The sequence below is a fragment of the Rhipicephalus microplus genome, chromosome 6, assembly GCF_043290135.1.
Source record: "Rhipicephalus microplus isolate Deutch F79 chromosome 6, USDA_Rmic, whole genome shotgun sequence".
Lineage (NCBI taxonomy): Eukaryota > Metazoa > Arthropoda > Arachnida > Ixodida > Ixodidae > Rhipicephalus > Rhipicephalus microplus.
This window is the reverse complement of record NC_134705.1, coordinates 187,479,645-187,503,140: the sequence shown is the minus strand read 5'-3', so window position 1 is coordinate 187,503,140 and position 23,496 is coordinate 187,479,645. Positions and strand designations below refer to the sequence as shown.

The window sequence follows — 23,496 nt, the reverse complement described above, 5'->3', positions numbered from 1 at the left end:
TTCCCTGTCTTGGCAACTGATAACAAAGACAGGCCAATCGGCCAGTTTTGGCTAACACAATTGGTTATCACTTTGGCTAAAATTTGCCAAAGTGGTAACCAAGAAAGAAATTTGCGTTTGCCGAGACACCAGGCTGATGACATTACTGCGAAGCTTTTTGATAACGGCTTCAAATAGGCTGTCGGGGAATGAACAACACATTGTGTTCGCGTTTTTGTGCAAGCATTATAACCTTGGTTGCCTGGCTGAAGGCTGTCGGCATACCAGCAGGGCTGTTGCTATAGTAGCAGCTTTACTAGTGTTTCTTTTCCAGGAAGAACGAGCCATCGAGATTGAGAACCGAAATTTGTGTCTGGCTTTCGGACAGATTAAAGTGTTTATCGCTATTTGTCTGCTTGAATTAAAAATTCTAGCCAAATTATTTGGAATCGTTAAATGGATTTTGCTTGAGCTGACATGAACCTAGCAAACCTCCGACTGTGCGTAGTATTATGGCACATTCAATTTTTGCCGTTGCACATCTGATTTGACTTGTTCAAATGGAGTGCTCCAAATACGTTCGGCTGGTGCCTTTGGAACGCTGTGCCAGGAGTGCTCCAAGGCGCTCTCGCCTTTGGCTTGGAGCATAACCCAAGTCTGGTTATGCGACTCTGGCAGTTTTCGTTCTGGCACGATGTCAGTTGCGACTGCATGCAGGGTGGTTTTATCGGTGCATGTTTCTCTTGTTTGCTTCCAACAAAAGACTCACAGACTCGTTTCTTCAGCTGGACTCTGATTTCCCTGGCGAGCAGCTCCCCCCACTTGGATGTGCTTTCTCTGGCTGGATCGACGGTGGAATGGGCATTGTCGCAATTTGAGCTAGAGCGTGGTGGTGCCCAGTTGAATGTACCATTAACCCTTTCATGTGCAATCTAGGAAGAACTGTCAGTAAACGCATCAAATTTACACGTTGCAGGACAGTCAATATCTTACTGCAACAAAACTGATGCCATAATACAGTTTATAGGAGATGCTGATGCAAGAGACACTTTGGGTATAAGGGACACCAGTGTGCTTGCACTGAAATAAGAGTTGAATTGAAGGTGAGGACATGGCACCCTGCTTATAAGAGGCACCTTATATAAGGAACAAGAACTGCTGCCCGGCATGTGTCTCTTAAAAGGGGTTCACCTGTAAATTGATTCGTGTGTTTTATAGCAATTAAATATTTACAGTTGGATGCAGCTTAAGAAATCCCGAGAAGCCCCAGCTATACGACTGAAGCGTGGCAGCCAGTCGCTTCCACAACCAAAAATGTAGTTCCGCTTATGCACATGGCAATGTTCTCCAAAGGCAAAGGCGCCTGCTCTCCTGCTCATGTCAGTCTGTAGTGCGCAAACATGGGTGACCGTTGGCGATATCGTTGCATTCGAATTATCGGGAGTTTCCCTCACAGAAATACACAACTGTACTAGAACCAGGGCATCCACTCAAGTTAACTGAAAGTTTGGATTAGCAGTTTGTTTAAACGAGCATTTACTATAGCTATTTATAAATGTGAGTGAGTGAAAATTATCTGTGAGTGAAAAATTATCTTGTCCGTGACCAAACAATCAAGGAAAGCACAAATAAAATAATACAAATTTCTGAATCAAAGTGAGAATTGATCCTAGGCTGCTTGCATGGCAAGCAGATGTTCTAGCACAGAGCCCTGTCATTGGTCAAAACTGCTTCGAAAAAAAAAAAGATATACAGATGTCATGCAGCTGAAGGAGTCTTCTTAATACATATAGTACATATATGCATATAAGCTGCCCATTCATTAGAAAGTGCGCGGCTACGCAACTGCACGTGGTACATTACGAAAAGTAGCGGGTACTTCGCCAGTTAGCAAAAGCAAGAACTACAGTGAAGTGGGCACTTAAGAACTGCACATTGAGTAGACATCCAAGGATAGTTTGAAGCGGCCACTGTTATGCCCACAAACATTCCTTTCCTTGCGACAAAGCCGAAGGCAATGCACACAGGGCCCGATTATGCTACAGCAACCTACTCTTGAAGGCAAAGGTCGAGCACCCTTGCAGGTATTTTATCACTTTGGATGGCTTGTGTACGAATGAATAAGCAAATAACGCGAGATTAAATTAATATCCTCAATAGAGGCTATGTCAAGTCTGTGGCATGCAGTGCAGTTTATATGTAATTATGTCACATTGTTTTTCTTGAGAAGAATATTCCTAACGTACAAACAAAAACGGTGCACCGATATGACCAGCTAGCCTCGTAGCTGGTTCAAAATTACCCATGTTTCGAATGATGTCCCACATATTGCTCTGAACGTGCTGCACCCAAAAGGAACCGCATTACTTCATTTATAAAATGCTCTTCGTTGCTTTTGAGTCCGACAGGCCAGAGACATTCTAAACACAAAGCTAGAGGCATTATAGACGCAAACGTCAAAATGTAGAGTGCATATGCCACAAAAATATCAAATACTCGTGTACCATACACGTGCAATAATATGCTATATTTTAATGATCGCTACACTTGAAGGGATGCTAGAAAGTGGTTGTCTAATCGTGTAAGAGTTTAGGCGACTGACAACAAGTATCTACAAAAGCAGTAGATTGGTGCCTATGAAACGTCCCCGAAAAAAAAAGTTTGAATATTATGAGAAAAAACAAAATGGCCAATGGCGGCTGGTGCGGACCAGCAACTGGCCCGCCATCTAAAGAACCGGCCGGGCTAGTCTAACACGAGACAGGTAGAAAGCCTATTTTCAGACCTTGCAATAAGGGTAAGGGGGCACTTGCTTGGAAGTTTACGGCAAACCCATATTCGCTCTACTTGCAGCATTTTTAGCATTGCTCGAGAATAAAAGATCGCTGTAGTATAGAGGCACTACCCCATTAGACGTGTTGACAACGACAGCAACAATGAAATATATCTCCTTTTCGTTTTTTTGTTATGCTCACCATACAGTCTCCTACACTCACCTAGAGGGAACATTGGTGTTGCAATCATCCAGCCACCATGAAAACAACGGGTAGTACACGACTTTTCCTAGTCTTCACGCTTGCACGCTTCAAATGCACTTGTGGCTTTGTTTATTGTTGTTGGTTCGAATAAAAGAACAGGCTGTTGTGACAACTCCGTGAGCCAATTTGAATTTGTGGGCCCTAAGAAGTGAAAAGCGATGGAATTTGGCATATGGACCTTTGATAGAGTTTGTCTTGCGGCAGAGCGAATTCGGGCCACATGGAGCCAAACGCAGCTGAAAGAATGAACTTTAGACATATTTATGAACTACCCATCATTCCCATGCTCGCTGAACCAACTCGTATTGGAGCTCCCATAGACATTAGTGCCAGAGTTCAACTTGCACATGCGTACAACTTGTACGTGCCCTCTATGGCAGTGATTTTTATAGTCATTATACCAAAAATTCTACACAGATAGACTGCAATAACTAGATCGTGATTCACGAACATACGCCTAAGGCAACTTCCGACCACCTCAACTTTCGGGCAACACAAGTTTCCTTTACGTCGTTTGAAAATTTCACACATTCATCAACAGTTCATTGAGATTCATGCCTCATGCGGACATTCGCATGATGCGATCGTTGAAAAATCCCTCTCTATAGTGAATCAAAATCATCATTTTGAACATGCATTGCCAATTAAACATCAGATCAATCTAGCTGATAATACATGAAGAATGAGCATCTATATTCATGTAGCACTGCAATAGCATGATGGCACCACCACCAATGCATTGTAACAAAGTCAAACAGTAACATGATGGAGCTATTAATATGCAGGCCAACATGTAGGGAACAGATCAGCTGTGCAGGGCATGCAGCACAGCACCTTAATGGGACACTACTGTAGAACAATAAATTGGTTTATATTGACAAATTATATTCTGAGAACTCGTATATAGCCTATTTCACCATCAACAGAGGGGAAAGCCACAGTCATAATATAATTTCTTAAATTTTGTGCAGAAATTGACAGACCTAATTTCACGGATTTCAAAGCCCATTTTTCGTTTTTTGGCAACATAGTTTGCAGCCCCCTCAGAGAAAAACTGGTTAGAAAGTACAATGAATCTAGTAGATGCCGCAAAGCTTTATGGAATCGCAATGTGTGGTGAGAGAATTTCAAGGTGGCGGCGCCATACACATTGTGTTTTGGCACGTTTTCTCGCTTACCAAGTGTCTTGATTGATATAAGGGGTTTAACGTCCTAAAAGCACCATATGATTATGAGAGACGCCGTAGTGGAGGGCTCCGGAAATTTCGACCACCTGGGGTTCTTTAGCGTGCACCCAAACCTGAGCACACGGGCATACAATACCAAGTGCCTTCTGGCAGCAAGCATGGTGATCTCGAAATTTTTAAGGAGCATTGCACTTTACACGTCATCGTGCAGAAAAACTGGTAGATGTCAGCTGAATTGATAAACCACAACTGCGAAGGCCCATACTAAAAGCAAAATCTTTTTATACCATGCACAACTTTGTACAATTTGGCTCATGAAAAGCCCACCCTGCCCAGAACAAGCATTCTATTTGGTGGTAAAACATTCAAGATGCGCAGCGAGTTCTGTCCCATATCCGACTGGACGAAATAAAAACAAACAGGTGGAGGGGAAGAGGTGGGCAGCACATCAACACATCAGTACTTCCATCTGGACGAGCCTGGCGGTCGTGTCTCCGGGCATTTTGTACGGGATGCTGCCGGCAAACATTATGATGGCTCTCGCCTGCTGACGCAGCTTTTGTTTCTGGACCTCGTCCGGTCCTTTGATCTCCCTGTACTGGCTGTACAGCAGATTCATCACTGCCAGCAGTATGTCGGCCACGATACGACGCACATCCTCGGACCTTCGTGAGAACGCCGCGACACTCTCCTCAACATGGCACGGGTCGAACGGAACCAGCTCTAGCTGCTGCATCGTGTTCAACGCGAGCATAGTCTTGTGCTGGTGTGCAAGGTTGAAGAATGTCCCCAGGTCGAGGAGCAGGCACAGGGATGCCAGACCTTCAATGGAGGCACTGCTGACGTCGTCCCGATACCGGGTGGCCAGCTCGACGGCCAGTTCCCGCAGCCGCTCCCAGGCTGGACCCGATGCGCTGGGCACATGCTTCGCCAGGAGTCTGCAGAGGAGCCTCACGGCGTCCCCGTGTTTCCTGCAGAGGTCGTACAGGCGCACTGCCTCCTCGTAAAGGCCCCGGTTCTCGCAATCTGCCGCCACGGCTTCAATGACGCGCTCCGTGTCGAAGTTGAACTTGTCGACCTCTCCTCTTCGTCGGCAGCCATCTGGCTCAATCTTGCCCAGTAGGACTTCGAACTCTTTGGTCTCAAGCACGAGCTCACTGACACACGCCACGAAGAGATTCTCACCGTGAATTCCCTTGAGCTTTCGCAGGAAGTAGAAGTAGCCCAGGGCCTTGCACGGATCGGTTGCCTCGAACTTGCGCGTGTAGCTTGTCACGAGCCTAGCCAGGTTGAAGCGCAGGCCTGCGCCTGACGGAGGCTTGGACACCAAGGGCTGCTGAACGGAGGCCGGTGGTGTCAGAAGGCGGTCTTCGTAGAGCACAAGTGCAACGTGAACGCCGTGGACTCGCTGGGGCTCCACGCGGGCCAGGAACTCGACGGCATGCTCAAATTGACCCGTCAAGAACAGGACCTGGAAGTACAGAAATGGCTGTCGCATCGCGTCGAAGTGGCTCTCGCCATACTCTTCCAGGAGCGACCGCTGGAGCTTGGTGAGCGTCAGGCGGTCGCGGGCCTGCTCCTGCTGCTCTTCGCCTGGCGACACGGGCTCCTCGGCAAAGACTAGACACAGCTTAAGCCACAGGTAGTCCTCGCAGGTCGCCGACACTGCCGGGTGGTCCTGCGTTACGTCACAACGGCCCAGGACGCAGTAGACGGCGCGCTTGAAGGGGTCTTCCGAGGCACGCACCGAGCGCGCGTACAGCTGCCGAATGCGGTTCTCACTGCTGGCGCCAAGATGGCCGTCGGCGGACGCGGCGTACTCCTCCAGGACGGACGTCATGTCGCCCGCGGTGCCTTCGGCCTGCCGGCTGATCGCGACGGCAGCGGCGCGGTCGCCGCAGCGCAGGCAGTAATAGATGAGAGCCCAGACAGGGTGTCCGTCCAGCTTGCCTTCGTAACCTTCCGAGGGCATCGAGGGGAGCTTGACGTTGAGGAAGCTCTTGACCAGGTTGACTGTGCCCAGCTCGCCACCGAGACGCGCGTAGCCGCGGTTCCCTTCAATGACGATGCGCATGTACTTCCGGTAGACGTTCTCCAGGTGCTTCCGGGACTGGTTGACCAGCGCCGGCGTCGCTACAGCGTACGTGCCTTGCGTCGAGTCGCCCGTCGAAGTGAGCGGCGCGTCCAGGATGAAGCACACCATCTCCCACATGGCGGTCGCGCTGCGGTCGTCCAGTTCCTTGTCGGCGACCTCGCGGAAGCGGTCCGCAAGCTTGGGACGCGTACCTCCGCTGATGACCTCGTCGTTGTAGCGGGCCACTGCGCGGGCGTACGGCATTTCGGCGGCGGACATTGCGCTTCGCGTCTTGGCGTCCAACTGGAAGGTGGTCCCCAGCATAGAGCTCGTTTCGGCGACGGCCGTGCTCACGTCCATGACGTCGTTGGAAGGTCCCAGGAGGGAGTCGAGGACTCGCTGCTTCTCGCGTTGCCATTCGTTGGAGAACGCGTCGCAGCAGAAGTTGTCGCTCTCCTCTTGCGTCGCCTTGAAGGACTCCGCGAACACCGAGAGGATCGCATTCTCGCGTTCCGCGCGAAGGAAGGCCTGGATGTCCGTCTCGCGGGCGTCTTCGTAGGGCTCGAAGGTGGGAGCCGCCACTAGGCCTTCGAGCTTCTGCGTGGCCCTGGGCAAGTCGAATCCCCTGGAACCCAGGAGGATGGATGCCTTCACCTCGTTCGTATCCTTGGCCGAAAGGAGAGCTGTGCGTGACCATAGCTGCTGGCCTTCCTCGACGATCTGCTTGAGGCTGCGGGTGACGCGCGGCAAGCCCGTGTCGTCGATTTCGGCAGTTAGCTGCTCCGCTTGCTGGATCAGCTCGCCAAAACCGGCGCTGTCTTCCTCCATCATCGCGCTTCCTTTCGTCGTCGTAACGCGAGACGCCAACCACGAGGTCAAAGGCTAAGCAGTATTAGCCAGACGGTACGTCTAGAAAAACCACGCGCGCCGACAGTTCACGACGCCGGTTAGAGTGAAAACAACGTAAAAAGCAATATAGATCATACCGCTATTTATGAAGCGGTAGTTTCGAGTGTTGCTTTCGTATGAACGTCATGCAGTGTTTTCACTTATTTAAGCGCTCAAATACCCAATACAAATACAAGCACAAATAAATTTATTGTATATATTAAAATTTCACAAATTAAGTGGCTGAATTGTTTGAGATTAATACTATTTTTAGCATGACCTACTACACTCCTGACCTGCCCAGAGAGCACCTCTTCCAGCGCCCACGTTCTAGTTCATACCTTCTGCCGCTAGGGCCGTCACCTACGAGCGGCGTGGCGCTAGGCAGCACCTGTTCGCTGACGTCACCTTCACTCTTTGTAGTCAAATTTTAACCAACAAAGCACTCGTAGTGCGAATTTATGATCCACAATTTAGAAATATCCAGAAATAATAATACTAAAAGACATTCAGAATTTTTTTTGCAATAAAATGCACGCGACAACGCATAGGCTGTCCAAAATCATGTAAATCCACGGGTTTCCACGTTTGTCAACCAGTGTGCTATAAATTCTTAAGCGCACTGAACAGCTTACTTGACCAGCAATGTATGGGAAGAAATAGTCACATATATGCCGACAGTTCACCACAGAAAGCAGGCATTCTTATACCAGCGCCTACAAAACAACCGTAAAGAAGCAGACGAACAGGTTATAGGTAGCGCCACCTACGGCGAGCGATTGAACGAGAGCGGGGACACGCGCTCCCATAGGAACCCCGCTATCTGAACAGGTCAGGAGTGTAGTAGGTCATGATTTTTAGCACTACTTACTGTCGCGGAGGGTTACAACGAGCAAAAACAAAGTTAAGGAAGCGGGGTGGGATATAGCAAAAGCTCGCGTTGCCCGACGAAAAGTGCATTCACTGCCAGAATGAGTTCTAAACGTCGTTTTGGCACCGTCAAAGTAGTGTGAATCGTTGAGCGGGGATTTAACTGCTCACAAACAAATATTCGACCAAAGGTTTTGCGAATGAGTCATACTTCGACATTGTTTTCTCATGTTTGGCGCCTAGCATAAGCGAAGCAGCTGCGCTTCACAGGCGAAAAATGAGAGAGCGCTGGCGCTCGCATATCGATTGCGCCATCTCCCAACCAACCCAACATCTCGCCTACCTCTCGCAAAAATATGGCGTCCGAGCATGGTCGGAGTGTTTCCTCCGTGCGGAGGCTTTGCGTGTGACAAATCGCCGGATCCTCTTTTTTCGTGACCATCACCGCGCGCTGGACAGAACCTTCCGGGATGATGTAGCCAGCAGCCTGCGACGAACCCGGGTCGCATGAGACCTTCGCGTCTACGGTGTTCCTAGAGTGTTTTTAATTTTTTTTTTCTCCCTCCGTGCGTGTGTGTGCGTGCAACCAACCAAGTCAGCAACCGCATTGGACGCCAAAGAAAATCGCCACCGCCGACATGACGACTGACAAGATCAAAGTTGCCGTACGCGTGCGCCCCATGAATCGGCGAGGTAAGCACACTTCCTCTGTGGGGGTTGACGCTGTCAACCCTTTCACTACGAGTCCGATCACCGTGAGAAAAAAAAATAATAAATGCCGTACGCGACACTGCGGAAAGCGGCTGCTGTTATAAGGCAGCTGTGATCGCCCACTCAAAACACTTCTTCGAAGCCTTTCTTAACGGCTGGCATACATATCGATCGTTTTTTTTCACGCAGTCCGCGTATTCTTACGCTATCCCATCGCTATTTTCGCAAGCGAAATCCTCGCGCGGCCCGATCCGGAAAGTAGAACAGCCGATTTTGCGAATCGGACCGTCCGTCCTTCGGCATTTTTTTTTTTTTGTTTGTGCTTTCTTTGCGTCGCTTCGCTCTCCCTCCTGTTTCGGCGCGGTAATTGTGCTGCCTGCCTTAACGGTCTGCGACGTTTATAGTGGCCAGAAAAAAAGCCTACGATACGGCTCTGATTGCACACACTCCTGCCTTTGGTTTTCCTCGCGAATGGGCAGTCAGTTATTGCGTAGCAGTGGTTCGTCGTGCGCCGGCAAAACCGCGACAGAGCTCGGGCATTTTTTTTTTTTTTTGCTTTATTAAAGCGTGCCGTGCGTAAGACGGACGCGTCATGCACCGTACGTTGTTGACTCGCGATTACGATAACTTTTGAGCCCCGCTTTCGCAGCGGAGAGAGCGGGCCGTCTCCACGCCACTTCAATGCAGTTGTCACAGAACTGTGTCATTTGTCGCTTTCGCCTACCGTACATGACCCCACATATCGAACGATCAAATGTTACGACTGGACGTACAGTCGTGGGCAGTGCGAGAGTGATCAGCGATAATTCGCGTAGGATCAATGATTACTCGCAATGTAACAATATCAATGTGACGCATCGAACTGCAAGATAAACCTTTCCGCTCCGAGCATTCACTGTGGCGCTTGCCAACTGCGTTTAGCTGCTATGGCATTTAAAATGTAGTTATTAGTGTTCCCTCCGACAGTGTTCACGACTGTAGGTTAGTTTTTAACGATGCCGAGGTTTTCGGAGCACCGAGAGATGACAAGCTGCTCTCTCTTTTCTTCGTTTCTCAACCCCTCTATCCTGTTGTGGGTGGCCGTGCTTTGGTTTGCTTTCTTTTTACGCGGCGGTAGGGTGGTTTCGCGTCCCACATTCTAGAATGACTGGGCTGGGTTAAGGATTCTAGCGCGAAACCGTGCCTCCTTCGCCGCTTATTTCCCTGTTTCCTATGTACTACATTGGGCTCGAATACAAGGACGACGTTCCGGGTTTTGCGCACTGATTTCATTCATTCATTGGTAGTGCATGCCTCGCTTCAGAATAAGATATTTCATCTTAGCGCCACCTACTGTAGTTAGCTGGCGAAAAGAAATTTTGATTTCGTGCGCAGTTCTCGCAGTTAACACGTTGATATTCGATGTTGGTAGCGGCAGTTACCGTTTTTTGTTTGGGCGAATTCGCTTGAGGTCGTTACACTAGTTCTGCGACCTCTAAACAAGGGGGCGTACTGTCTTGGGTTGCATTGCTTTCAGAGAAATCAGTTTCCAGGAGGTCGGTCTCGGTTCTGACTCCTACGCCATCATTTGTATTCGGCTTGCGGTCCCGTTTTGCAGACTTGTCGCGTGAAAACGAAAGCACATACGCACAGTAAACGCACTCTGTCTAAAAGCCTGACATCGTTGCCTCGTTGGTGTTTATTTTGCCGGTTGTTTAAACGCCCGTAGTGACAACAGTCTCAACTGTTTTTGCACTCCTACAAAATAAAGACCGCCAGCCGTCAACTCCTGCCGCGCGGCTTCCGGCTGTAGGGTGTCAGTTGGTGCGTGTATGTGTGAGTCATAGCGCGTGGCCAACTTGACCTTTTATTCGTTATTTTTATCTCACTCTTTCTCTCATCGTCTCGTTTCGCTCCTTCTCCCAACATTGCTGTTGCTGGCGTCGATTACACGGTCGCGGAGGGATACAATATCATCGGTGCGTCTCGTCGTGGTAGGTTTTAACCATACCAGCAGATGACTACGCGGCTTAATAAGGTTATGTGGTTACCCTGTTCATAGTTGGCCCGTGCGTTAATTCGTGCAGGGGTGCTATTTTTTGGACATTGTCGAATTCCGCCATTGATCGATGCTGATTGGCCAAGTGAGCTGCTACGACCTCGCTGATTGGCTTAAAATGCCGTCATTACGAAATTTGACAATATGGGGGGAATTACGCAGTGTCCAGAATAGCACCCCAGACGGCGCTTGCGGAGGAACACATTCATTACAGGCACTTGCAAACAGCGGTAGGTTTCACACCGTCACCGTCAACAGACGAAATTTCATATACATACAGCGCACGAAAATATACGCAACCTACGAAACGGGTGCAGCAGACGACGCGCGGCGGGCATTTCGCTTCCTTGGATGCCGGCACAGAAACAGCTGGTGTGCTGAGTCGTGCCGCGCGCTTGCATCTGTCTTTTGTCGTTTTTGTGCGTCGACCTTTCCTCCCCCTGTCGCCTGCTCGTCAAGATAGTTTATCTTTTTTTCTTCTTTTTCTTGTGCTTAGCACTATTTTTCGTCGCGTACGTTGCGTCGTTCCGCCTTGCCTCTCCCCCTTTCCTACTGTTTTCCCTGTTCTTTCCTGAGCATTCAGTACCAGATTATCGCGTGCTATGTGCACGGTGAAAGAACAAAAAAGCACGCCAGCTTGCGCCGAAGCAAGCAAAGAATGAAAGATATGTGACGAATGAAAAGGAAAGAAGAACCAGAACTCGGGCGGGCGGCCCGCCGCTGACGGCGAGTTATTAGAGCAGAAGAATGACACGCTACCTGGATTCGAACAATCCGCTAGCACACTCAGCATAGAGGGGGTGGGGATGCTTTTGAACGCCCCCCCCCCTTTTTTTCTTTCTTGTTGCTTTATCTTTCTCTTTTTCTGTTATTTTCCTTTTGTTGCGCCCTTTTTCTCGTTGTTGTGCCGCCCCCTCCCCCTTCCTTTATCCGTCCCTTATTTCGTGGCGCGCCGATGAGACTTATCAATACACGACGCCCGTGGTGACGATAGTCATGGCGCGAGAACAGAACGACGACACAGAGACAAGAAGGACACGAAGGACACTTCTTGTCTCTGTGTCGTCGTCCTGTTATCGCGCTATAACTATCGTCGTGTCTTACCAACTAGCCCAAGCTGCGACACTTGTAAGCCCATGATGAACCTCGGCTGCATAAACACACACCCAAGCGTTTGAAATGTGTATCTTCATATTTAAAGAAAAACGCATGCATGGCCTTTTCTGCCCTGTTATTACAGTTGCTAACCGACGCAACTAAAGCATTAGGACAGCCTTTCGCTCTTACGTGTGTTGTAAGCGCGTGCGGTGTACTTGCCTGCGTGTATTGCGTGCGTTTGTATTTGCGTTGTCTGTTTGCTGAAAAGCTGTCGATCACGTGGTCAGTAGAGTGTCTCCGCGACCCAGAACTTGCCCCCCACTGCTCCGAAAATCAAGCTGCATTGTTGCAAAAGCGCAAACGTTGATTTCGCCATGTTAGATGCCGCAAAATGAGACCTTCAGTGAGCCCCGCCGCGGTGGTCTACTGGCTAAGGTACTCGGCTGCTGACCCCGCAGGTCGCGTGGTCAAATCCCGGCTTCGGCGGCTGCATTTTCGATGGAGGCGAAAATGCTGTGTCCGTGTGCTCAGATTTGGGCGCACGTTAAAGTGCCCCAGGTGGTCGAAATTTCCGGAGCCCCCGACTACGTCTCATAATCATAGGGTGGTTTTGGGACGTTAAACCCTACATATCAATCAAATCAACCGTCAGAGTGTCCTTGGATTTCTGCCGTCTGCCACGCTCAATGAGGTCACGGGTTTCGATCCACAGAGTGGTTGTTTTTCGATAGGAACGAATGAGAGAGATCGATAGTGTAGATTTTTTTTTAATTAAGGGGAAAGTTAAAGAGTCATGCAATGGCATAACTGTGTTCTGCAAAAGCGGGGACGGAATTAACGATGCAGTTAATTAATTAACGATGCAGTTAAAATGAAGTTGGCTTAACCGTAGCACGCAGCAGCCTATATAAGCATGCCCCGCTACTTTAGTTGATGCGTTTGAGTTTAGGCAATGTTTACGCACACACACACATTCAGTATTTCTGATTTAGCGCTTTCTGTATACTGCGGCCCAGCAAGAACCCTTTCGATAAGCAGAGGCGTGACCGTGTTGTATAGAACATCCGCTTTGCACGCAAGAATCGTTTCGATATCCGTTCAACTTACGATAGCCCCCCGATGACCCCCAAATCGGGCAAAGCACTCTATAAAGCATGGTTTTTTTTTTGTTTTTTGGCGACGCCGTTGTATGCGCTTGTGAAGTGGCGCGGATCACGCCTACCTCTGCGAAATTCTTTCTCGTGACAGTGACCCGATCGGCCTCCGCTATCTTCGGGCACTCAGAGGAATCTGTACAGCGTTCCGCTTGCACAAACTAAATGCAATACATCTTCGCCTCTCGTTCAACGCCGTTATCGTTCACATCGCAGACTACTTCGCGCACACGTGGGCAGCGCTTCCGCCATTTTTTTGGGGGGGGGGGGGGGAGGGCAAACACTCGTGAGATCGCAAAATGTCACTCCGTCCATAATTAAACCGCCGTCCTGCGTCTACAGCAGATGTAGAAACCGAAACGTCTGTGAACGGCAAAGATAATTATCAGACCGCTGTTAAATTGAACAAACATAATAAAAGGCCAAATCGTCGCAAAAACACCTCACATTTAACCACCCATCAATCGATTTGATTGATATGTGGTGTTTAACCTCCTGAAACCACTATATGATTATGAGAGACGCCGTATATAGTGGAGGGCTCCGGAAATTTCGACCGCCTGAGCACACGGGCCCACACAGCATTTCTGCCTCCATCGCGAATGCAACCGCCGCAGCCGGCATTCGATCCCGCGACCTGCGGGTCAGCAGCCGAGTACCTTAGCCACTAGACCACCGCGGCGGGGCACCCATCAATCGAAGCATATGACAGCTGATAACGAAATGTTAACAATAACACTGAAGAATGAAAAGCTGTTAGCCAGAACAAATTGCAAGCACGCGATTCGTGATACGATGTGCATTGATTCGCCCCGTTAATCAGCATTCACTTCGTGGATATGCGTGTATTTATTTCTGAAAGTGGAGCATGTATCAGTTTTGTGAGGCACTCTCACTATGTGCACCGACTTTCCTTTTCCTTGTAACGTTGTTTTGTTTTCTAGCATGCACTACCAGACATGCTCTAAAAGGCGAACTTACCAATATGTTATAATGTCTACGGTGGAAGATTGATCGAATTCGGTGCAACAAAACTGAAATATTTTTGCCCCTGTGTTAAAACCGCGAATAGCTTTAAGCTGTGTAGTAAACATCTTTAAATGCGAAGCATTTCTTAGCGAACTTCGGTGACTTTGAGCGTATCTATCTATCTATCTATCTATCTATCTATCTATCTATCTATCTATCTATCTATCTATCTATCTATCTATCTATCTATCTATCTATCTATCTATCTATCTATCTATCTATCTATCTATCTATCTATCTATCTATCTATCTATCTATCTATCTATCTATCTATCTATCTATCTATCTATCTATCTATCTATCTATCTATCTATCTATCTATCTATCTATCTATCTATCTATCTATCTATCTATCTATCTATCTATCTATCTAACGATTTAGAGTACGTGGTACTCTACTATGGGAGAGCGTAAAGCCGTCTCTTGGGCCTGACACGGAATAACATATGCCCCGCCGCGGTGGTCTAGTGGCTAAGGTACTCGGCTGCTGACCCGCAGGTCGCGGGTTCGATTCCCGGCTGCGGCGGCTGCATTTCCGATGGAGGCGGAAATGTTGTAGGCCCGTGTGCTCAGATTTGGGGGCACGTTAAAGAACCCCAGGTGGTCGAAATTTCCGGAGCCCTCCACTACGGCGTCTCTCATAATCAAATGGTGGTTTTGGGACGTTAAACCCCACAAATCAATCAACGGAATAACATAAATCCAAGGGGGTTACGCACTTATAAGGTGTAACGGTGGGGGGGGGGGGGGGGGGGGAGTGTTAACAAAAGTGGGTAACGATTTAGAGTACAGGGTACTCTACAATGGGAGAGCTTTAAGCCGTCCCCTGGGCCTCAATGCCCCCGAAAACAATATACTTCAGTGTCTCCATTAACGTCGGCATTAAATGCGGAAAAAACCCCGGCTACTCTGTAGAGGAATGCGGCCGTCAAAGAAGCGCCGGTGACGTTCGCATTCGTGCGCGCAGTTTTCGAGCCAATGGCGCTCTTTCGATAGCGGGCTTATCGGCGATCAGTTGTTTTCTGATGCGCCAATCAGATCTTTTATCGATGTGACTCGTCATTCAGGGTTGTCGCATTTAGCTGTTGCCTTTTACCAACTGGAATATAATGACACATGGGGTTTTACTTCCCGGTACCGCGACGTGCATTACGAGAGACGCCGTGCTCAGTGTGGAGGGATCCGGAAATTTCGACCGTCCGGCGATGACGACGCACGGTATACTTGGGCCTCTGTACCGTTCCGCCTCCTACCGAAATGCGACCGCCGGGAATCGAACCGGCGACCTTCGTGTCAGAAGCCGAGCTCCGTGTAGCCACTGATTGGCCGAGGTGGACTTTTAGCAACGAAAGTACTGTGCTGCTACGCACGTAGTGAAGGTGAAATTGCCGGTCACAGAAAAAAAAAAAAGGAAACGGTTATGGGGCAGCATTGTGCAATGCGAAAAAAAGAATGAAAGGAAAAATACAAAAGAAAGAAAAAAAGGAAAGAAAGAAAGATTGATTGATTGATTTTGATTGTTATGTGGGTTCTAACGTCCCAAAACCACCATATGATTATGAGAGACGCCGCAGTGGAGGGCTCCGGAAATTTCGACCTCCTGGGGTTCTTTAACGGGCACCGAAATTTGAGCACACGGGCCTATAGCATTTCCGCCTCCATCGGAAATGCGGAGAAAGAAAGAAAAATCTGAGCACACGGGCCCACAGCATTTCCGCCTCCATTGGAAATGCAGAGAAAGAAAGAAAGAAAGAAAGAAAGAAAGAAAGAAAGAAAGAAAGAAAGAAAGAAAGAAAGAAAGAAAGGGTAGCACATTACGCATTCAAAGCCTAGCTTCGCTTGTTCCATTTTCCCGATAAAGCAAGGGCTCCCAAGATTTTTTTTTGTTGTTGTTTGTTTTTTAGCTTTTCCAGTCGGTCTAGCGGATGTTGGGAACTCGCTCGCGTTTCCGTATAGACAGCTCTTTGTGCTTGTAAACAGATGTTCCTGAACAAACATTTTCAAAATGTCTGCAAAAAAAAAAGGGGGGTGGGGGGGTGGGGGATGACGTATGGGGGAAGGAGACGCTTGTAGCAAACGACGGCTATTGACGCTTTTTTTTTTAAATCAAAGATCGCTGCGGTCTTCGACGTTGTCAGGCTTTACGAGGTAACTTTTGAAAAAAAAAAAAGTGAGACGCTGACCTTGCCTATACTGCACTAGAATTTGAAAAAAGAAATAATAAGAAGGAAAAAAAACAACGTGGTTTTCGCCTTGGAGTCTGGTTAGGCGAATGCATAGGCGACAGCGTGACTTTTGGTTAAGGCTAAGGCTACATGGCGTCTACTGCTTTCTGGTTTAGGCTAAAGCCCCACAAATCGCGTTTATGCGGCCCGGAAAACGCATGGAAAGGCTTTAGTTAAGGCCATATCGGCGTGCAGTGGACGTTAAGATAGCCATAATGATTATGATGATGATCATGATGTCAGCAGCGCCGTTCGCCTGGAAATCATATCACTAGCGTCACCGATGCCTCGTTACACAGTAAGTGTGTGAAAGAGTCGTACGAAGGACTTCGTTGCCTTCGAAAATAGTTTGCGCCAAACTTTTCCCCGGGATGTTTCCTCCCGCAGTTCGAGAACGTTGCGAGTCGCTCGTATCGGAGCATTTCCTCCAGAACATTTTTTTTTCTCCGTCTTCCATTTCGATTTACATATAAACGCGTTTCTTTCCAAGTGGGTCGTAACGGTTTTATTTCCGGGGTTCCGTAATTTATCCAATTGACATTGCCATCGCCAACATCTCTTCTGCGCTCTTTCTTTCTTTCTTTTCTTTCTTTCTTTCTTTCTTTCTTTCTTTCTTTCTTTCTTTCTTTCTTTCTTTCTTTCTTTCTTTCTTTCTTTCTTTCCTTCCTTCCTTCTTTCTTTCTTTCTTTCTTTCTTTCTTTCTTTCTTTCTTTCTTTCTTTCTTTCTTTCTTTCTTTCTTTCTTTGCTAGTGTAGGCCGATATTAGATCAGCCGTCTCGCTAAACATGCCTTGCGGTTGCAGAGAGATTTTAGCTGCCGAAATTCTTTCCCGGATCAATAAAGGAATGAAACGAAAGAGAAGAAAAGAAAACTTAAGTCGTCGTCGTCGTCCTTTTTCTTTTTCTTTTTATTTCCCTCCTTATCCCGGGGTCAAGATTCTGACGCTACCGCAGGAAGGACTCTTAGGAAGCGTGATAGAAAAGACACAGAAGAAATGTGCCCTACAAGAAAAACTAGGCTAACAGAAGCGAATAAGAAGAAAAGGGTGGGCAAGAAAGGGTGCACCAAAGTAAGGAGAAAGGGATGTGGCGTCCTGGCGTCCTGCCTCTTTTGAGAGTTGTAGGTCTTCGGACGCGAAAGAAATAAGGAGGGAGTGGGGGGGGGGGGAGGTTTGCCTGCGTGTTATTCTGGATGGGGGAGGGTCAGGGTGGTAAGAGGGTGAGGAGGTGGCTGTGGCGGCGGGGAGTGCGGTCACCCGTATTTCCATCTCATCCTGCGAACGAAAAAGTCGGATGACGAGAGCGTCTCACGATTTCCGTGCAGTTCGGCGAAACGCGAATCGTATAATATGCGCTGCGATAAACGTTCGAGAAGAAGCGCGTTATCGTGTTGGCCAACGTCTTTATCTTTTATTGAACCTAATGAAATATCTTATGAACAGTATGAACGATGTTGTGGGAGACCAGTGAAGAAAAGCCGGTTGAAAAAAAAAAAAAGCTAGGAGGAGTGCCCTGACAGCCATATGCACACTTCTTCATAATAGTGGTTGCTAAGAGAAAAAAAAATAAATAAAACAAATACAGAGTGCGTTCTGCGTGGTATATGTACAGTATAGAACCATGCTTGCGCATTTCTCAGCAAGGTTTTGAAACAAACATAAAAAATAGACGAGATTAAGGCAACGATTTTATCTCAGAGAACAAACACTACCACTGTGGTCTTTTGGATGAAGTTTGTGCGATGTCAAAAACGCTGTCGTTCACTATTCGCATTTATTCCCTTAATGGAGCTCATTCTTTTGGGACGAGCCTAATTGTTTCGCGGTGCTACTCGGGAAATCCTTCTGTTTCGACGACGTCGGTTTATCCGAAACGTCGTTTTACTTCGAACGCCGAGATCGTTGAGTGAGGGGTGATCGTTTGTGAACCCTCGTTTATAGCGATATCGGTTTAGACAAAGCGTTGTCTTTATTTACGATGCGTCTTCGTTTAAATACGTGGTAGTGGTCTTTATAACGATAGCACGCTTTATTCGAAGCCCGTGAACATCGACAGAATGAGGCTAATTTAATTAAACTCCGGTAAACTATTCATTACGCCGATCTCGATTTATACGAAATGTCGCTTTATACGAACAGCGAGGTGGTTGGACGAGGAGAAACGCGAGGGGTCCGATTTTCTTTTACCGCTCCACGTTCGTGCACAGGAAAGATCATGATCGAGAGCAGATAACGGTATGCTAATTAAACTGTGGTATGTGAATTGTTATACGTTAAATTGAAATAGCTACAATTTCGTGAGCCCTTTCGCTGTCGAGAAAACGAGCTCAAGGGAAGCGTGGCGTCTGTGTGCCTGACGTTTTACTTTTATATCTATCTATCTATCTATCTATCTATCTATCTATCTATCTATCTATCTATCTATCTATCTATCTATCTATCTATCTATCTATCTATCTATCTATCTTTATTTATTTCCTTCTTTCTTTCCTTCAACCGTATTGCTCAATGCTTCCTGCCTAACTGCGTCCTTCCTTCATGCCAGAAATCGAACCTTCATCGACGCCCTTAGCAGCGTGACGTGACATTGTGTACAGTTGATACGGGCAAGAACGATGGACCTGCGCTCAAATTCAGGCAACAACAAAAAAAGCGGCAACGTGAAATGACTGCTCATCTCGATAAAGCACCAGATTGCGGTATCAGAAACTGCGCATAACCTACATGCCCACGATCTAGAGAGAGTATCAATTATAGGATAAAAAAAAAAAACGGCCGGAGCATACGTGAAAAAAAAAAAAAAAGTAAGCGCGTAACCGACGCACATTCGAGTCCCGCATTTCAATACACTTGCCGGCGCCACGCTTTGTTCAACAGCCTGCGCAGCCGTGTCTGAAATCTGTAAAGTAAAGCTTCTTTTAATATGTCCCTGCCAAATCGTACGGTCCTTAGCTATACCGCCGTACTGCACGGAACTACCGATACGGAAGCACGATGGGCGTTTCGGCGTCATGATAAGGCGATCAGGGTGGCGTCCCCGGACCGCCGTTTCCTCGGACGTATAGTATACACGACATGCGGGCTCTCGGCTCGTTCGGGCTTGAAAAAAAGAAGTAGCCACGCAGGAGCCAAGTCGAGCCGATCAGATCCGATGATGGCTTATAAGCGATGGGCAAAAGCGCTCTCCGGCGAGTTGCGGGATGTGGGAATAAGAGGAAGGGGGGGGGGGGGGGGGGCAGGCTGGCGACGCCGATATCCTGCTCATTGGCGCGAAAACTTGCGCGGAAAGCTGTACTTTTTCTCCCGCGACTACTTTATTTCTTTTTTTATGTCTTCTTGCTCCCCTCGATGTATCCTTATCGAGTTTTGCCCCCTTATATGCGCGTAATGTGTGACTGTGCGCGCTGGCGTCGATACGAACATCGTAAAGTGCGATATATCGGATGGTCTCTCACCGAAATTTTTTTTTTTCGGGCTAGTGGCGGTGTTATCGCTGTTTTGGCAGTTGGGCCGTACAGCTGGACCTGCAGCGCTTACGATATGTGGCGAGCACACGTCGGTGTTGCATGGTTGTTTATTAACGCGAAAGTATTTTATGTCGCAGTCCACCTAGAGTTGGCGGACGATGTCATTTCCGTCACGAAACTGACGCGCGTCACGGAAGTAAAAGGGGGGGCAAGCGCACACTGCTCAGAAACTCGGGAGAAAAAAAAAATCGATATTGCCCTGAGTAAGCCGACCGCCGGTCGAATCGAATCTCCGTCTCCGGAACTTTTCGAGCACAGAATGAAGTCAAACAAGCGCGTCAGAAACGCTTTTATGTTTATTTTTTTATTTATTCGTGGGGTCACTTTAGAAATTAGGCGTGGCTTATGAACTATATGTATCAATATGTTATAAATACTATCAGAACCACATTTGCAATCGTTCCTCGATATAAACGCGGTCATAAAAGCCGGAAGAGAGGCTGTATAAAGATTATTAGAGAATGAACTGCATGGGACAAATATGGTCGACGACAATGTCTGAGCAGGTGGAAAGTTGGAACAAGGTCGTACGTATAGCGTTCAGTGGAGCGTTCGGTGATTAGCTGATAACGCGTCATTGGTGCTTTGGATTAGGACAGCAGGTGAGAAAGGTTAAAATATGTGAAAATAGAGGGGGGGGAGCGTAATCTAACGCATTATCTGACGTAAATGTTGACATATATGTGAACAGAATCTCCCCGTGAATGTTACATAAACGATATATTTAATGTCTTTGTCTACTCAAAGCCTTGGTGACAGGTCACTGGAGCGTACGAGATAATGGCTATGCCATAAAATACGAACAGCCGATAAATGTACTTTCGATGCTCATTCAGTTGTTTTCAAATTGCCATCTCGAGCCATTTTTAAGCATACGTGTCCATGCATGCGCGGGAAAGGTCGTTAGTTAAGTGTCATTCAAAGTTTATGACAGAACAATGCCATGTTTTTTCATAATTCGCATGCAGCTTACGAAGGATGTGTGCCTAAATGGAATATTCCTTACTATTAATATATAAGTATGAGCGTTATATTTGTATTTACACCCGTACCGTCGTATCTCTTTCCTTATTTAGTCAAGGGTGAAAAGTACACGCGGAAGAGCGTAGTGGAAATAATTCTGAAGCGGGCGAAATCCTCGTGACCCCAAGTATGGTATAGCTTAACGGATCACGTGTAGGTTTGTTTGTTAGGGTCGATGACGCGACTTCGATTCCCAGCGCCGCCGCATCGCAACGCAGAAAAATAAAACATTCGATCCGGTCAAATTTAGTTCGACTATACATATATATATATATATATATATATATATATATATATATCATCCTACCTTACTATCAGATCAATATTTATGGCACTGAGCGGAACATCACAACTTAATTAAGCCCACTACGCGGAGGATCGATCAGGAATAGGCGTGCGCAAACACTACAACTCGCACGTGAAGTTTGCGCAATAAGGTTTTTGTTGATACCAAACATAAGAAATCTCCTTTAAAAATGTATTTTTTCTTTGTTGACTGCAAAGTGGCTGATCGCAATCAGCCAAATATGCTTAGGTATGCAAACCAACTTGCCCATGGGCTAGTTGGTTTAGCATAGTTAAGGCCGTACGGGTCAGTGCTAGTCCCGTCCTTTTCCTGTCCGCCGTGTATTTTTTTTTGTGCTGTTAAACCTTAAAGGGGTACTGACACAAAATTTCGGGTCCGAGATAGCCTGCGGGGCCGATTCTTGTGAACATTCGTATATCGTCTGCAAGATATCAACAGCGAATATAGCTTGGGAAGGTATCTTAAATTTATTTTAAGTTTGCGTAAGCGACTGACTCCATCCATAGCGCTATAGACACCATCGGAGGTGACACCGAGGTGACCCCCTACTTCCCCCACGTCACCACGCTGCGGTCAACAAAACAAGTTAAGATGACGTCACAGCCGCCATTTTTTCTTTTGCCGCGTTAGTTCCCGCGGTCTATATTTCTCGGCGACTGGTTGCGAGGGCATAACCGTGGCGCACGCTTATAAAGTTGTGTGTTTGGTGACATTCCAGTCCCGTTTTGTATTCGGAAGTGATTCTTTATGCAAATTAACCGTGCGGAAGTGCGTCACAGTTTTGTGTGTTGACGTGGTCAAGAGCTGCCCACGCTATATAGGTGGCGACAGGTGCATCCAGTTTCTGGAACTCTCAAACCGAAACTGATTGATAATGAGGGGCCTGTAATTATTTATCTGTCGCGTGCTATACAGCAAGCGATGTGTCGTGTCATGACTAAACAGGCCCCCGGCAACGCATTGCAGCAGAAAGACGCGAGGCCAATGTTTTTGTGTCAGTACCCCTTTAAGTTTGTTGCCTGCTCCTGTGTCGAGCCCCGCCGCGGTGGTCTAGTGGTTAAGGTACTCGGCTGCTGACCCGCAGGTCGCGGGTTCGATTCCCGGCTGCGGCGGCTGCATTTCCGATGGAGGCGGAAATGTTGTAGGCCCGTGTGCTCAGATTTGGGCGCACGTTAAAGAACCCCAGGTGGTCAAAATTTCCGGAGCCCTCCACTACGGCGTCTCTCATAATCATATAGTGGTTTTGGGACGTTAAACCCCACAAATCAATCAATCATTGCTCCTGTGTCGATAACGAGGAACACTAAAGTATACATTTGTATGTGCCCGCGCCCGGAGCTTTTTCGTTGGCGGTTTTCGTTTGATTTTTTTTTTTTTGTGCACATTGCGGCTTTTTGTCGTGCGCTCATTTGTGCTTTCAGACAAAAAAAAAAAAAGCGGAAACTCTCTTGTTTTCGCGTCTCTTGTTATGATGACGTCATAGCTCTTGTTATATGACGTCATTCTCGCGAATCGTTCGCTTCAGTTACGTCTTTGCGTTCGCTCGACAGTCTATATTGAACTTCGCCTCGCTCATATCCGGGTTTTTTTTTTTTTTTGAAAGGTCATGGATACTTTGTTATCAAGTCGTTTCTCTGTATTATCATTGGTTTCGTTTAGCGCTGTTCGAAAAGTAGTCCAGTGTGCTTAAATTATAAGGTACTATACACGCTAAGAGATTCCAAGGTTGTCGCAATATACGGTGTCTCTCGTAATCGTATATTGTGGTTTTCGGGTCGTCAGCCAAACTTCGCCTATACTGCAAAACAACGATCTATCGCATTAAAGAGTACTGGAATACGTTCTAGTACGGGACACTAAACTCATGGGAGTATATTCTACTTTAAGTCTACACTATGCTCTCGTGTTCTGTCAATCAACCCGGTCCTGCGCTTGCTGCATGTGGCCACGTTATAACTGGAAGCTTCTTAACCTGATCCGCCCACCAAACTTTCGGTCTCCCACTTGCGACAATTATTATTATTATTATTATTATTATTATTATTATTATTATTATTATTATTATTATTATTATTATTATTATTATTATTATCATCGCCAGCGCTTCCATACACTAGATGCGTGTGTACTCACACACCACACACACACTCTCTATATAGAAGACCGTCACGCCCTTTGTCTACGTACCTATCCGGCCTTGTCAAGTGGCCTGTCATTTGTTTGCAACTATATATTAAACGCGGCATTGAACTCCCCCCTCAGAAGCGACAGGCTTGCCCCCAGTTTTGACGTGATGTCTGACCCTCCTTGTACGTATACGAGTCCGTTGCTCTTTCAAGGCTGCGCGTGA

The 23,496-nt window shown here is 47.3% G+C and overlaps 2 protein-coding genes across 3 annotated transcripts in view; one reads left to right on the top strand and one right to left on the bottom strand.

The window, feature by feature from the left end:
* Window positions 1-4,466: 4,466 nt before the first annotated feature.
* Window positions 4,467-7,270, bottom strand: LOC119166994 (nuclear pore complex protein Nup93). Its single transcript, XM_037418395.2, has one exon. The coding sequence runs from the start codon at window positions 7,107-7,109 to the stop codon at window positions 4,653-4,655; it is 2,457 nt and encodes an 818-aa protein (XP_037274292.2). The 5' UTR covers window positions 7,110-7,270; the 3' UTR covers window positions 4,467-4,652.
* Window positions 7,271-8,391: 1,121 nt separating this feature from the next.
* Khc-73 (Kinesin heavy chain 73) overlaps window positions 8,392-23,496 on the top strand; it is a 118,268-nt gene continuing 103,163 nt past the window's right edge. For both annotated transcript variants that reach the window (XM_075867257.1, XM_037418397.2), the window contains exon 1: window positions 8,392-8,729. In XM_075867257.1, the coding sequence (XP_075723372.1) occupies window positions 8,675-8,729 (55 nt within the window). In that variant the 5' untranslated portion in view covers window positions 8,392-8,674. The remainder of the gene's footprint in view (window positions 8,730-23,496) is intronic.

Bases quoted from the DNA above. Each gene is read 5' to 3' on its own strand.
- LOC119166994 (XM_037418395.2), bottom strand. From the start codon at position 7,109: ATGATGGAGGAAGACAGCGCCGGTTTTGGCGAGCTGATCCAGCAAGCG.